The sequence below is a fragment of the Dipodomys ordii genome, unplaced genomic scaffold, assembly GCF_000151885.1.
Source record: "Dipodomys ordii isolate 6190 unplaced genomic scaffold, Dord_2.0 Scaffold168, whole genome shotgun sequence".
In the NCBI taxonomy this organism is placed as follows: Eukaryota; Metazoa; Chordata; class Mammalia; order Rodentia; family Heteromyidae; genus Dipodomys; species Dipodomys ordii.
In genome coordinates, this window is record NW_012267384.1 from 2,585,537 (window position 1) to 2,599,540 (window position 14,004).

Genomic DNA, 14,004 nt, shown 5'->3' on the forward strand with positions numbered 1-14,004 from the left:
GCTTTTTTCTTTTTGCTTATGTGGTGCTGAGGAATTGAACCCAGGGCCTCATGCATGCAAGGCAAGCGCTCTACCACTGAGCCACCTTCCCAGCCCCATCCTGTATCTTTTATATGCACATCTGATCTACCTATAGCCTCAATTAATTAATTGCTTTCTCCATCTTTTTTTCTCCCTCCTTTAGGAGTGCCTCTTTAGATGTGGAGCCTATCTACACATTTAGGGCCCACATGTAAGTTCTATTGAATTAATAGTAGCTGTAGTTATTAATAATTATTAATGTTAATACTATTTAAATGTATATATTTACCTAGAAGTTTTTTAATAACAAAAATTCACAGAGTAGTGGGAATAGAGATTTGAATTCTTAGATTTATAAGTAACTTTCTCCCTCTCTTTCTTACAGTGGGCCTGTTTTGTCATTAGCTATTAGTTCTAATGGAGAACAGTGTTTTAGTGGTGGTGTTGATGCAACCATTCAGTGGTGGAATATGCCTAGTCCTAATGTGGATCCCTATGATACATATGGTAAGTAAAACTGTCAGAGCATATTTTTTAAGTAAATGTAGCTAACAAGAAGTAAATACTTAAAATGTTACTACAGAGTTGTTTATTAACATTTTTCAGTCTCTTTATTCAGTTCTTCCATTTGCTAGTAGGTTGCTTTATCAAAGAGAAAAATTAAATTTCCTACCAGGAATATTTAAGCCTGTGAAGAATAGTGCCTTATATTGTCTAAAACTCTATTAATAATCAGTGATTATTAACAACAAGGAGGGAAAAACAAAATATCTTAAGTGTTTAAACTCAAGATAGTGCATGTAATTTTTGGCGGGGACAGAGGGATTGGTACTGGGATATGAATTCAGGGCTTTTGCACTTGATTAGAGTACTTGCTTGCAGTATACTCTACTTGAATCACACCTTCATCTTGTAGTATTGAGACTTCATCTTCACTTAACCAAGGAAATAAAAGGCTGGAGGCTTAAATGATAGCGTCAGCCAAGAGCAAGTAAACTGAAGGAAAGCTTGAGAACTTGAATTCAAGCCCTGGTACTGACAAAAAAGGAAAGGAAAAAAAAAAGGTGGCTATTACTACCAGGTGCCATGGCTCATCCTTGTAATTCTAGCTACAGGGGAAATATTTCAAGTTTGAGGCTCTGAGTTCAAACCCTAGATCTATTCTCCCTTTCCCCAGTTTTTTAAATAAACAGGTAACTGTGAATCTTGTAAAGGCTGCTCTAATATAGTGGTCTAGTAAGTAGATTAGGGTGGTGTTAGAGCAGATAAAATAAGGAAGTAGGTGTCACTAGATTCTTGGGAAGGTAGAGTAGAACAATTTGTTGATAAATCATGTTGAATGAAATTGTATATTTGAGATTGGATTTTAAAGTATATCATATCTTTTACTATGTGTGAGGGAGAGGAGATAAGAGATCACCCTTGATGTAGCTCAGGCAGGCCTGTGACTCACAAGGTAGTTCAAGTTGACCTTGAACTGGCCTCTGCATTCTGAGTGTTGGAATTACAGATGTGTACCACCACAAATTTAATTATATGGAAAAATTTCTTTACCAGGCTTCTTTCAGCTTATCTTTGTTTTCTTCTTTCTTCCTAGAATCAAATATTCTAGCTGGCACTTTAGTTGCTCATACAAATGCAGTCTGGGGTCTTGCCTACAGTGGCATAAAAAATCAGTTACTATCTTGTTCAGCAGATGGCACTATTAGATTATGGAATCCACAAGAAAAATTGCCATGTATTTGCACTTACAATGGAGACAAGGGTAAGTTAATTTAAAAATAGAAATTGGGAGTTAAAAAAAAAAAGGAAGTGGCTCTGTAGCTCAAGTGGTAGAGCACTAGCCTTGAGCTGAAGAGCTGAGGGACAGCACTCAGGCCCAGAGTTCAAACCCCACAATTGACCAAAAAAAAAACAAACCCAGCCAATTTGTAATTTCTTCTCTACTCCAAAGGGATATATTGGAAAAATTTTATAAGAATTTATAGTAATATTTTGTTTGGTAGTTTTTTTACTTAAAGTATCTTGCAAATTTATACTGTAGCTCAAGGCTTTCTAACCTTTTAAAGATCATGTTCCATTTTAAAAATTAAAGTATTCATAAAGAATACTGGGGTTGGCAAATAATGTTACTCATAGGGACAACAGGAGGCAACCCAGTTTTGTGGGTGTAATTACCCACAAAACTGAAGGTGTAGTAGTCTCAAACAGTCTAGACACTATGCCTGCCATAATGCTTAGCACACTTTGGGAAATCCTGACATAATCAGTAAAATTGCACCCTTGCCATAGGCACCAGTTGGATTGCTTTCATGCTTTCAGATCTTTTTCCTAGTAAAAAAAAAGGCTTTTAGCCAGTTTGGTTTTTTTTTTGTTCGTTGGTTGGTCAAGAAGCTTGAACTCTGGGTCTGTACTCTACCACTTTAGCCACAGCGGTTTTCTAGTGGTCTATTGGAGATAAGAGCCTCAGATCTCAGCCTCCTGAATAGCTAGGATTATAGGCACTGGTGCTCAGCTCCAATTTATCTTCTGAATGCATATATATTTTTGACTAATCTTTAAATATTTTTAATCAGTCCTTTTGTTTTTATTTCAATATATTATTTTAAAACCATCTAGGTGAGTAATAATGTGCTCACTTTTGTGTATCTTTTTGATACACTCATTTTATTAATACTTCAGTTAATCTAGGCTTTATAAAACTGTAATATATACTTGTATATGTTAGTATTTAAACATGTTTCTGGCTTTATTCAGATAATTAACTTAGTATGTTAAAGAAGTTGCTGCCAGGCACTGGTGGCTCACGTTTGTAGCTAGTCGGGAGGCTGAGATCTGAGGATCATGGTTCAAAGCCAGCCCAGCCCAAGCAGGAAAGTCTGCGAGACTCTAATCTCCAATAAACCACTAGAAAGCCAGAATTGGCCCTATGGCTCAAGTGGTAGAGCACTAGCCTTGAGCTGAAGAGCTGAGGGACAGTGCCTAGGCCCAGAGTTCAAGTCCTACAACGACAAAAAAAAAAAAAAAAAAGTTGCTGCCTAGACCAATTTGATCTTCATTTTTACATCTAAAATTTGACTTGAAGCAAGAGCTAGTGGCTGATGGATGCCTGTCTGTAATTGTAGCTATTCAGGAGGCATGAGATCTGAAGATCATGGTTTTGAAGCAAGGCAGGGCATTAAAAGTCCATAAGACTCCTTGTCTTCAATTAAAAGCAAAAATAGGGAACTGGAGACACATGGCTCAAGTGGTAGAGTGGTGGTTTTGAGCAAAATCCTAAGCAAGAGCCACAGTACTTGAATTCAAGCCTCAGTAACAGCAACAAAAATTTTTTTTTTACTTGTATTAACTACTTGATAAGACTTATATATTTGACATGGAAAGGTATCTCCCAAGATGCAGATTTGAAAATACCATATTTTCATTTACTCTTAAAAAAGTGACAAGATTTTATTTTACTTTTGAAGAAAATGCATACAATAATTAACAAATCAATTAATTGAAAGACTGGTATCCCAAATTCTGGTATTACAGGTATATGCCACCATACCTGACTAGTAATTTATGTATAAATCTACTCTTCATTTGTAGTTTTCCTATAATGTTAAAAAGAATGTTACCAATAAAAATTGAACAAAAGTTGCTTTCTTTTGGGGGGGGACAGGTTTCAATATCGGGGTTTGAACTCCAAGTCTTAAACATGCTAATTAAGCAGGAGCTCTGCCATTAGAGCCATGCCCCTGTCCCTTTTTGCTTTAGTTTCCTTTCAGCTAGTCTTCTATTTTATGGCTATGGTTTTCTGAACCATGATCCTCTTACTTAAAATTAAGGCTTCCGTGTAATTGGGATTGCCATGTGTAACCCACTGCACTCAGCTTTTTTGCTATGAGGTCTTGTTGAGTCTCCGGTTTCCAAGTAGCTGGAATTAAAGATATGAATGAGGGGCTGGGAAGCTGGCTCAGTGGTAGAGCGCTTGCCTTGCATGCCAGAGGCCCTGGGTTCCATTCCTCAGCACCACATAAGCAAAAAGAAAAAAGCCGGAAGTGGCGCTGTGGCTCAATGGTAGAGCACTAGGCTTGAGCTGAAGAGCTGAGGGACAGTGCCCAGGCCCAGAGTTCAGGCCCCACTACCGGACCCAAAAAAAAAAAAAAGATATGAATGATACCTGTTTCTGCTTCCTAACACAATTTGTTCCTTTCTCCCTCTCTCTCTTTATTCTAGCTCAAGAATATTTGAATTTTTCTAATCTAAAAAGTAGAAATTTCAAAATTATTATGTTTATAGTGTATCTTTGGGCTTCTTTCAGAGCATGGAATACCTACATCAGTTGACTTCATAGGCTGTGATCCAGCTCATATGGTGACCTCTTTCAACACTGGCAGTGCAGTAATTTATGATTTAGAAACATCACAGTCATTGGTGATGCTTTCATCACAGGTAGAAGCTGGTAAGTTGTCACTGTTTTCTTTGAAAGTTCTTAAAAAGGACTGTGATATGAAAAAGGGATTATACTTTAGTTATTTTCCTATTGACTGAATTTAAAAATAGAAATGGAAAAATAGATTTATTGTGTTACAATTATTTACATTACGTCTGCTATTTAGACTTAAATGTTTAGTGGGTTAATGGAGAGGAGTGAACGGAGTAATATAAAGATAAAAGCAAAGTAAATAATTTTGAACTTATTTTGAAATATATGTGAAAGTAAAGACAGAAACATAAGGAATCTGGTATGCTCACCAGTATTATATTTAGGATTATGTCAGTATTATAGAATGTTGTTACACAGTTTCTTTAAATAGGTACCTAAAGAAGATGGGTGCATTGTGATTGTGATTGGTTGATAGATAAGGTCTCAGGTCTCTCTTAACCTATACATTTCCTCTAGATCTTGATCTTTTCTTTGTTTCCCTCAGCTTCTTACATAGTTTAGAGGGCAGGAGCATTCTACTGTGTCCAGTTACTAGTTAAGAAAGGGGTCTCATGGACTTTTTGCCCAGTCTGGCCTTGAGCTGAAACCCTCTTGATCCTAGTCTCCCAAGTAGCTAGGATTACAGGCTGAATTACTGGTACCATTATTGTTTTAGTTTCTGGTATGACAAAACATTCTGGGCTCATCTTGGCTTGCTAGGCAGGCCCTCTACCACTTGAGCCACATTCAATAGCCCTTGTTTCTCAGGAAAGGTCTCATGAGTTTTGCCCATCTGGCCTTAGGAAATCCCATTTAAGTAAGGCCTTTCATATAGCACCTGGCAAGCACCCACATCATTTTTATTTTTGTTTTATTTTTTATTTTTATTTTATTTTTTTAGGGACACAGATTTAGTATGTTGGGAAGAGAAGCAGTGATAGCCTAACAACAAGAGAAATACTGCTGCTACACTGAGACAAAATTGGGAGCAAGCTTTTATGGAGGCACTTGGGATTTCATTGTTTCTTTTCCTGGGCCTTGCTTGATTTGTTGTTACTCCTCAGAATATGATTTGAATTTCATGCACTAAGCCCTTATTTTCTCATTCTACCTGGCTCCTGGTATTTTGTTCCTACCTTCAATCCTTAAGAGAGGGACTTGGCCTTCACATTCCTCTTCTGATAGAACCATGGAGTCCTATCTTCTTGGAATTGATTTGAGTATTAGAGGTATCCCTGTGTTTATTTGTTCTGGAAGATGCTTACAGCTTCTAAAAGTATTGGAAGCCTGGTGAGGTGACTCCTGGCACCTGGCCACCAGACAGACTATATTGTAACATCTTGTTGAGAATGTTAATTATGCAAGGTATAATAAGGAAGAGAAGTAATAGGGAAACTAGAGGTTCCCAGAAGTAGAGGAGCCAGGAAAGCCATGATCAGAAATCTTCCCATGAGAAGAGCCATCTAAATTTTGATAGGCCAGGTTGGCTAGTTATGAATGTTAGTCTATAAGTGTCCTGATTTATTAACCCTAGAGCAGGATTCTTTGGCATGTATAACGCAGGTTCCCCTTGGTTGTCTTATCTAAGGTTCTTCTGCTCTGTAGCCATGGTTGCTGGGAAATCCGTTTGTCTTTGTAAGTCCCTAAAGTTTTGTCTATATTTCCTAGACTATTGGCTACTTCTAGTGACAAGTTTTTGTAGATCAGGAAATAAGAAATAATTCGTCTCTTTCTTGTTCCAATGCCTGTCATTTAGCATGGGAGGCCCTCCTGTTTTTAGGAGGTGAGTTTCTGTTGAAGCTGTAGAACTAGTAAGTGACAGAAAGGCAGTGGTAACAGTTGAAAGTTAGACATGGGCTTTAGTTTGCATTAGGTAGAACCAGTTCTTCACAACCTCGAGCTTTAATTTTGGAAAGGCTGATACAAATGAATCCATTTGAATTTTGTCAACTTTTTCTCTTTTCTGGGTTATTTTCCAGTTGTCTGGAAGGTTTTCTCTAAAGGTATCTGCCAATAAGCCACTTGTGGTTTAGGCCTAGCTCATTGATTAAGATGGTAGGGGAAAAGCAAAGGAGGGGTAACAACGCTCAATAGGAAATATACTCATTACCTTTCTCATGTAACTATAACCCCTCTGTACAGTATCTTTACAATAAAATATATTTTTTTAAAAAGATGGTCTCAACTGACTTTTTGCCCAAGCTAATTTGACCCACTGTTCTCCTGATTTATGCTTTGCAAGTAGCTGAGATTACTGAGTCTAGTGAAACCACGAGGCCCACCTAAGAGTTCTTATATACAGCAGAACGGTCAATTTTTTAAAGTGTATTAGCATTCATTTTGGTAAGACTAAAAAGACTTATCATCTAACTTCTAGTTTAAGGTTTGGATTTCATCTTTCCAGTTTTTACAATGCTGGAAGTCAAGTCAGGCCTCCTTATATGCTAAGCAAATATTTTTCCCGTGAGTTACATCCTCAAACCAAATAATTTGAATTCAAAGAATCGTCTTCCTTCATATTTCAGGTTTACAATCCAATAATCATATTAACAGAGTAGTAAGTCATCCTACACTACCTGTTACAATAACTGCTCACGAAGATAGACATATCAAATTTTTTGACAATAAAACGGGTAAGTATGTTGTCTTTTCATATTAATAGTGTAAATTTGTGATTTAAAAATGCTGTGGGATTTTTGTTTGCTTGTTTTGGCCAAGGGGCCTGAACTCGGGGTCTGGGAGCTATCCCTGAGCTCTTTATGCTCTGCATAACTTTGAGCTCCACGACCAGTTTCTGAGTGGTTAATTGGAGATGAAAGTCTCACAGGGACTTTTCTGCCCAGGCTGGTTTTGAACCACAATCCTCAGATCTCAGCCTCTTGAGTAGCCAGGATTACAGGTGTGAGCACTGGCACCTGGCCAAAACACTGTTCTTTTGTATAATGTATGTTGAATTTGAGGCTCTGAAATTTGGGGGAAAAGTAAAAACTTTTTCAAATTATTTTTTATTATTATTGAGAAGCTGGGTATCTTGCTGGACAAGTGTTCTTGTCACTGAGCTATATTCCTGGGCCTTATTAACAGGTGCTAAACCAGCATCAGGATTGCCTAAGGTTTTTTTTTTTGTTTGTTTGTTTTGCTTTGTTTTTGTATATTTTTCTTTTTTCCTCCTTTTTTTTCCCCCTCCTAAACTGGGATTTGAACTCAGAATTTTGTTTCTGATAGGCAGACACTAAAAATTGACCTATGCTCTTCTCCCCACTCCTCATCCCACTATGTTCTTTGTGCTTTATGTTTTCAGATTGGGTCTTAGATTTTTGCCCAGGACTGGCCTCAGAATTCAATCCTCCTACCCATGCCTTCTGTATAGCTGGGGTTATGTGTGCACCACAATGCCCGGCTTGTTTGAGGTGGAGTCTTACTAACTTTTTATTCAGCAACTCGGATTTTTGCTTTTATGTAGTATAGCACATTTGCAATGTGTAGGTTTTACATTTGTATGTAATACCTTGTCTACCTATAATGATTTCTTCATGTCATTTGAATTTTTTTCTTCCTAATCTGTCTTAATGCATATTTCAGGAGAGTTCTTTTGGCATTTCGAATATATTCCTTTAATTTTTTTTAATAATACAGGTGTGATATACAAATAGGTTACAGTTACATAAGTCAGGTAGAAAGTTCATTTCTTTTTGGACAATATCACTCTCTCCCTTGCTCTCTTTAAATATATTCTTTTTTTTTTTTTTTTTTGGTCAGTCCTGGGGCCTGAACTCTGGGCCTGGGTGCTGTTCCTCAGCTCTTCAACTGTAGACTAGCGTTCTACCACTTGAGCCTCAGCCCCACTTGCAGCTTTTTCTGCTTATGTGGTGCTGAGGAATCAAACCAAGGGCCTCATGCATTCAAGGCAAGCACTCTTACCACTGAGCTACCTTCCCAGCACCAATCAAATATATTCTTAAAACATGTTCTTAAAACAGTTTGGTAGGCTGGGTGCTCATGGCTTACTAATTGCTGATCCTAATTACTCAGGCTGAAATTTTAGGATTATGGTTTAAAGTCAGCCTAGGCAGGACATTTCGTGAGATTTCTATTTAATCTCCAGTTAAATCAGTAAAAAGTTGGAAGTAGAATTGTAGCTCAAGTGGTAAAGTGCTAGCCTTGAGCACAAAAGCTTGGGGGCTGTACCCAGGCCCTGAGTTCAACTCACAGGAAGGCACAAACAAAACAGCACAGAGGGGTAATCGGCTGCCTGTGACTCTACCTACTGTAAAGGCTGAGGGTTGAGTGTCATAGTTCACAGTCAGCCAGGGCAGGAAAAGTCAGAAATGGAGCTGTGGCTCAAGCGGTAGAGTGATAGACCTGGGGGGAACCTCCAAAACTTCAGAGATAGCATCCAGGCCCTGAGTTGAAGCCCATGGGATGATGGACATGCTATTGTCATCTTCATAGTATATCTTTTATAAGAAACTTACAAAATTGTGTTGTTTTTAAATCTAGTTTTAGATTTGCTCTAGTATGAAGGAGGTTGATGTGTGGGTGTGGTGTTTGGGGTTTTTGTTTTGTTTTTGTTGGTTGTGGGGCTTTAACTCTGGGCCCTGTCCCTAAGCTCTTCAGCTCAAGGCTAATGTTCTACCACTTGAACCACAGCACCATGTCCAGTTTTCTGTTGGTTTATTGGAGATAACAGTCTCACAGACTTTCTTGCCTGGGCTGGCTTTTTGAACCATGATCCTTAAATCTCAGCCTTCTGAGTAGCTAGTATGAGCTACCAGTACCTGGCTTATATATGGATATTTTAAGGCTTTCTTTTTAATCTGTTGGAATTATGTGAATGACAAACATAAGCATGCTTTGAAATAACTAATTTTACCCTCAGCTGAAAATTGCTTGTTATAAAGCATAATACAACTATAGGTTTTGGAGTATGTTTTTGCTTCATTGATTATGGTTTAGTTTTATATTCAAATCAACATTTATGGCCCCATGACAAGTAACAAAAATAGACCTCTTTCATGCCTCAGTGTAAAATGTTATTAGGAAGCACCAGCACAGCTAGACCTCTACAGAAGGCCTCCCATCTTTAGTTAGGAGCATTCTAGCTGAATGGAAGGGGAATAAACTAAAGTGTCAGTATTTGCCGTGTTACTCCCTTTTGGTATGATGTGTCCATCAGAAATGTCTACTATAGTGCAGAATGGCTTTGCCTCCAAACCTTTGTGCAGCACAACAGCATACTGACAACTTAGTTCTGATTCCAACTTGAGGTTAAGTCCCATTTAAAAATTTTTATGTTTGTATTTATTTTTGAGGGATTAGTGTTAGGGTTTGAAATTCAAGGCCTTGTGTTTGCTAGACAGGTAGTCTACCTTTAAAAAAAAAAAAAAGATCCTGTTTGATACTGGCCTGCATGCTACAGACCAAACTACAAAATCTTGAGGCCAGCTTTGTTATCAATGTTTCTCCTTTTTTCTTTTTTTTGGTCGGTCGTGGGGCCTGAACTCTGGGCCTGGGCGCTGTTCCTCAGCTCTTCAGCTCAAGGCTCATGCTCTACCACTTGAGCCACAGCGCCACTTCCAGCTTTTCTCTGCTTATGTGGTGCTGAAGAATCAAACCCAGGGCCTCATGCATGCAAGGCAAACACTCTACCACTGAGCCAATTTACCAGCCCCTTCCTGTTTCTCCTTTTATAACCAGCAATACTAATGGTCAGATCCAGTGGCAGAAGTAACTGCATGGTTTGGATTCCATTTATTTTCCAAGTCTTCAGTGAGGATATTTATTAAATTATATCTTATGTCACACAGCTATTGTATTTCCCTCCCCACAACCCCTTTCCTGTGTGGAGATGGAACCCATAGTCTTTCACATGCTGGCAAGTGCTCTACCACTTAATCTGTGTCCCACAGCAGCACCCTCCCCACCTTTTGTAGGTTGTGGGGCTTGATCTCAGGGCCTGGGCACCCTGAGTTTTGTCCTCAAGGCTAGCACTCTACCATTGGAGCCACAACCCCAGTTCTGGCTTTTGTTGTTGTAGTTGTTGTTGTTTTTGTTTTATATTTTTGAGTGGTTTTATTGGAATTAAGATTCCCACTGGGTCTTTTCTGCCTGGGCTCACTTCTAACTTCAATCTTCAGATCTCAGCCTTCTGAGTAGTAGCTAGGATTGCAGGTGTGAGCCACCAGCACCTGGCTGTTTGTGTTTTGGGGGGATATAAAGTCTCAACTTTGTCTCTCCCTCTCCCTTCCTCCCCCTCTTTTTTTAAGAGTATATGGGCAGCAGGCATGGTTTTCATGCCTGCAATCCCTGCGCTCAGGAAATGAAGCAGATGGATTACAAGTTCCAGATTAGCTTGGAGTACATAGTAAAACCTTGTCTTAATACAACTATATGGGAAAGTTTATTTCAAAACATTAATTGTAGCAAATGTGCCTTTCAAACATAGTAAAAGAAGCCAGACACAAGAAAAATGTGTGTATGTGTTACTAGGATTTGAACTCAGGACCTTGTATTTGATAGGCTTTGCCCTGGAGCCATACCTTCAGACCTTTTACCTTCAGATTTCTTTTGCATTGGTTATTTTGAGATAGGATCTCCCCTTTCCCCAGGCAAGCTCCTGCTACACGGTCCTCCTGTTTTACCTAGACTGAGATGCTTCCTGACATAGGTGGAGTGATAGGAGTGCCTGAGTGGCTGAGAAAGGCATCTTTTAGGCTTTTTGCCTGATCTGGCTTCAATTCTAACCCTCCTAAGCTCAGCCTCCTGAGTTAGGATATAATTACAGATGTGAATCACTGCCTAGCCTTGCTGAATTCATTTATATGAAATGTCCAGGATAGGTCAGTATATAGAAAGAAATTAATGGGACAAATGAGGAGTGTGGTTGCTTAAATGAGTTCAGGGTTTAATTTGTCAAAGATGAAATGTTCCAAATTAGATAGTGGTGATGGCTGCACATTGTGATTACTCAAAACCCCGCAATTTCATGCTCTCAAATGGTTTTGCCATTCGGTAAGTTTTGTGTCGTGTATGTTTTACCACAACTAAAAGAATATTGCTGTAGTGCTTGTGTATTTTATGTTGATGCCGTATTATAGCATTTCTGTGTCTAACATCAGTACTTTTGAAAACGTAATCTTCTCTGTTATATTCTTTTTATTTAGGTAAAATGATCCATTCTATGGTAGCTCACTTGGATGCTGTTACAAGTCTAGCAGTAGATCCTAATGGAATCTATTTGATGTCTGGAAGTAAGTCGGAACTTGTATAATTACCCATAGCCTTTGTAAAAGAAGTGTTCGTAATAAGTTTTTGTTTGTTATTTACAGGCCATGACTGTTCCATTAGATTATGGAATTTAGACAGCAAGACATGTGTGCAAGAAATAACAGCTCATAGGAAGAAATTGGACGAATCGATTTATGATGTTGCTTTTCATCCATCAAAAGCATACATTGCCAGTGCAGGAGCTGATGCCCTTGCCAAAGTATTTGTGTGAATCAACAGAAACTCACATCAAGAGAAAAACTTGGCTTGGACAGAAAGGGTCTGCATCACTGCCATCCAAAAGGTTATTGATATAACACTAAATGCGATCTGCCTGGTGAAGGCTATTTGAGTCAGGTATAAATTGGTAGTAATCACATCCTAATTTCAGGCTCACTAATTTAACTGTAATTACTGTATTTTGTGGGACAAAAAGAAAAAGGACTCCAGTATTTGTGGCTTGTACTGGATATGAACTGAGCATATGTCTTTTTTTAGGTGTCTTTAAACCAATGTGGAGTCTGATCTTACAAATGAAAAAAAGACTTTTTTGGACTCTGTGTGCTGCCTTAGGGTTAGGAATGTGGTGCTCTGTGGGAGAAGTGAGCTCCGAGAGTAGCTTTTTTTTTTCATCTCTAGTGATCTTATGTTTATCAGTTAAATGCCACAGATTCCCTTTTAAACTTATTTTGCTTTAAAAAAGGAAAAGAAAAGAAAAGAAAGTTTAACTTAAAATATTTTAGCATTAGTTGCACAAAATGTTTGGATAAAATTCTAGTTTTTATAAGTCTTTTTATATATTTAGCCTGTCACAACAGTGCTCAAGATTGTATTGAAGTTTTCTGCATTATACAACCCTAAAACACAGAGATCTCACTGACCCGCCACCCGTAACCACTTTCTTTCCTTCTTTTGCCTAATACAGCTCAGCTAAGTCCTTCCATAAAGATGCTAAATCATCTTCATCATCACATACATGACTTCATGAACCAAGGACTATTAAATGTATAAAAATGAAACTGGAGTTTAGTACTCCACATGAACTCTTTAAAAACTAATCTTGACATCCTATCACTATGTGATATTTTGTACATCTTACTGTATTTACAAGTTTATTTATCAAGGATTATCCATCTTGCTAATGGCCTATTATTTATTTCACTTTTTGTTGGTCTTTATATACTTTTATTAATGTGCTAAAGGAACCTGTATATCTATTTTGGAACTCTTTGAATTGTCTAAAATAGACTAAAAATGAATATTTTATAGTTTAAGTTGCAAACTAAGGTGTTTCCCTAAGATGTGTATCTTGGTTTATCATGATTCCAAGCCTATCTTGTTTAAAATATTTGGAGTAAAACTTTATTTGCATTACAAATAGAACACAAAAATAGTTGAATCAGGATACAGAAATTTGCTGTGTTTGGGCTAATTTTCCCCATTTTGTTTTTTTTAGATGTGCTTAATTTTTTTGGTGTAACTAAAGATTTTGTTTGTGTAATGCATGATTAAGACAATAAAGTATTTTTTCTAGTCTTCCAAAACCTTTTCTGATCAGTTTGCAAGTTTTGATGAGTTTTGTAAGGTTTTTGTTTTACAAACTATGAATCAGCAAATTTTTAAGATTGTACCACAAAGCAAACGTACAGCTGTTGAAAAATAATGTATATAAAATGCATATAATAAATATTAAATTGTGTACCTGTATGTTACCATTGGCCACATCATTTTGTGAATAATAAAGTGCAATACTCTCCACAATTAAAATAGGAGATAGAGATGATTCTTAATGAGTCTTTCATTTTGATGCTGTTCTTTTTATGTTTTATACTGCTTTTCACCTAAAGCATAGAACATGCCAGGTGGCTGGTGGTTCACACCTCACCTGTAATCCTAGCTACTCAGGCAGCTGAAATCTGAGGTTCACGGTTCAAAGCCAGCCTGGGCAAAAAGTTCCTGAGATTGTTTCCTCCAAATACCCTCCTCCCTCCAAAAAAAAAAAAATCACAAGTGTAGCTATAGCTCAAAATAGTAGAGGACTAGCCTTGAGCAGAAGAGCTCAGGGACAGTGCCCAACCCCCTGAGTTCAAGCTCCACAGCCCACAAAAAGGAAAAGAATAACAGTACCACTGTTAAGTATGCCTTTAAAGTATTTCTCCCTGCTTGGCCACTGAAATTTTTTTTTTTTTTAAATTCAGACGTGTATTGGGGGCTGGTAGCTTACATCTGTAATCCTAGCTTTTTTGGAAGCTGAGATCTGAAGGATCTTCCTTCAAAGCCAGCCTAAACAGAAAAGTTTTTCAGAT

At 37.9% G+C, this 14,004-nt stretch overlaps 1 protein-coding gene across 1 annotated transcript in view; it reads left to right on the forward strand.

Moving 5' to 3' along the window:
* Positions 1-13,476, forward strand: part of Strn3 (striatin, calmodulin binding protein 3) — a 69,068-nt gene extending 55,592 nt beyond the window's left edge. The window contains exons 11-17 of the mRNA XM_013033446.1: positions 185-232; positions 407-528; positions 1,619-1,786; positions 4,328-4,468; positions 6,958-7,065; positions 11,596-11,682; positions 11,761-13,476. Of these exons, the coding sequence (XP_012888900.1) occupies positions 185-232; positions 407-528; positions 1,619-1,786; positions 4,328-4,468; positions 6,958-7,065; positions 11,596-11,682; positions 11,761-11,930 (844 nt within the window). The 3' untranslated portion in view covers positions 11,931-13,476. The remainder of the gene's footprint in view (positions 1-184; positions 233-406; positions 529-1,618; positions 1,787-4,327; positions 4,469-6,957; positions 7,066-11,595; positions 11,683-11,760) is intronic.
* The last annotated feature ends 528 nt before the right edge of the window (positions 13,477-14,004 follow it).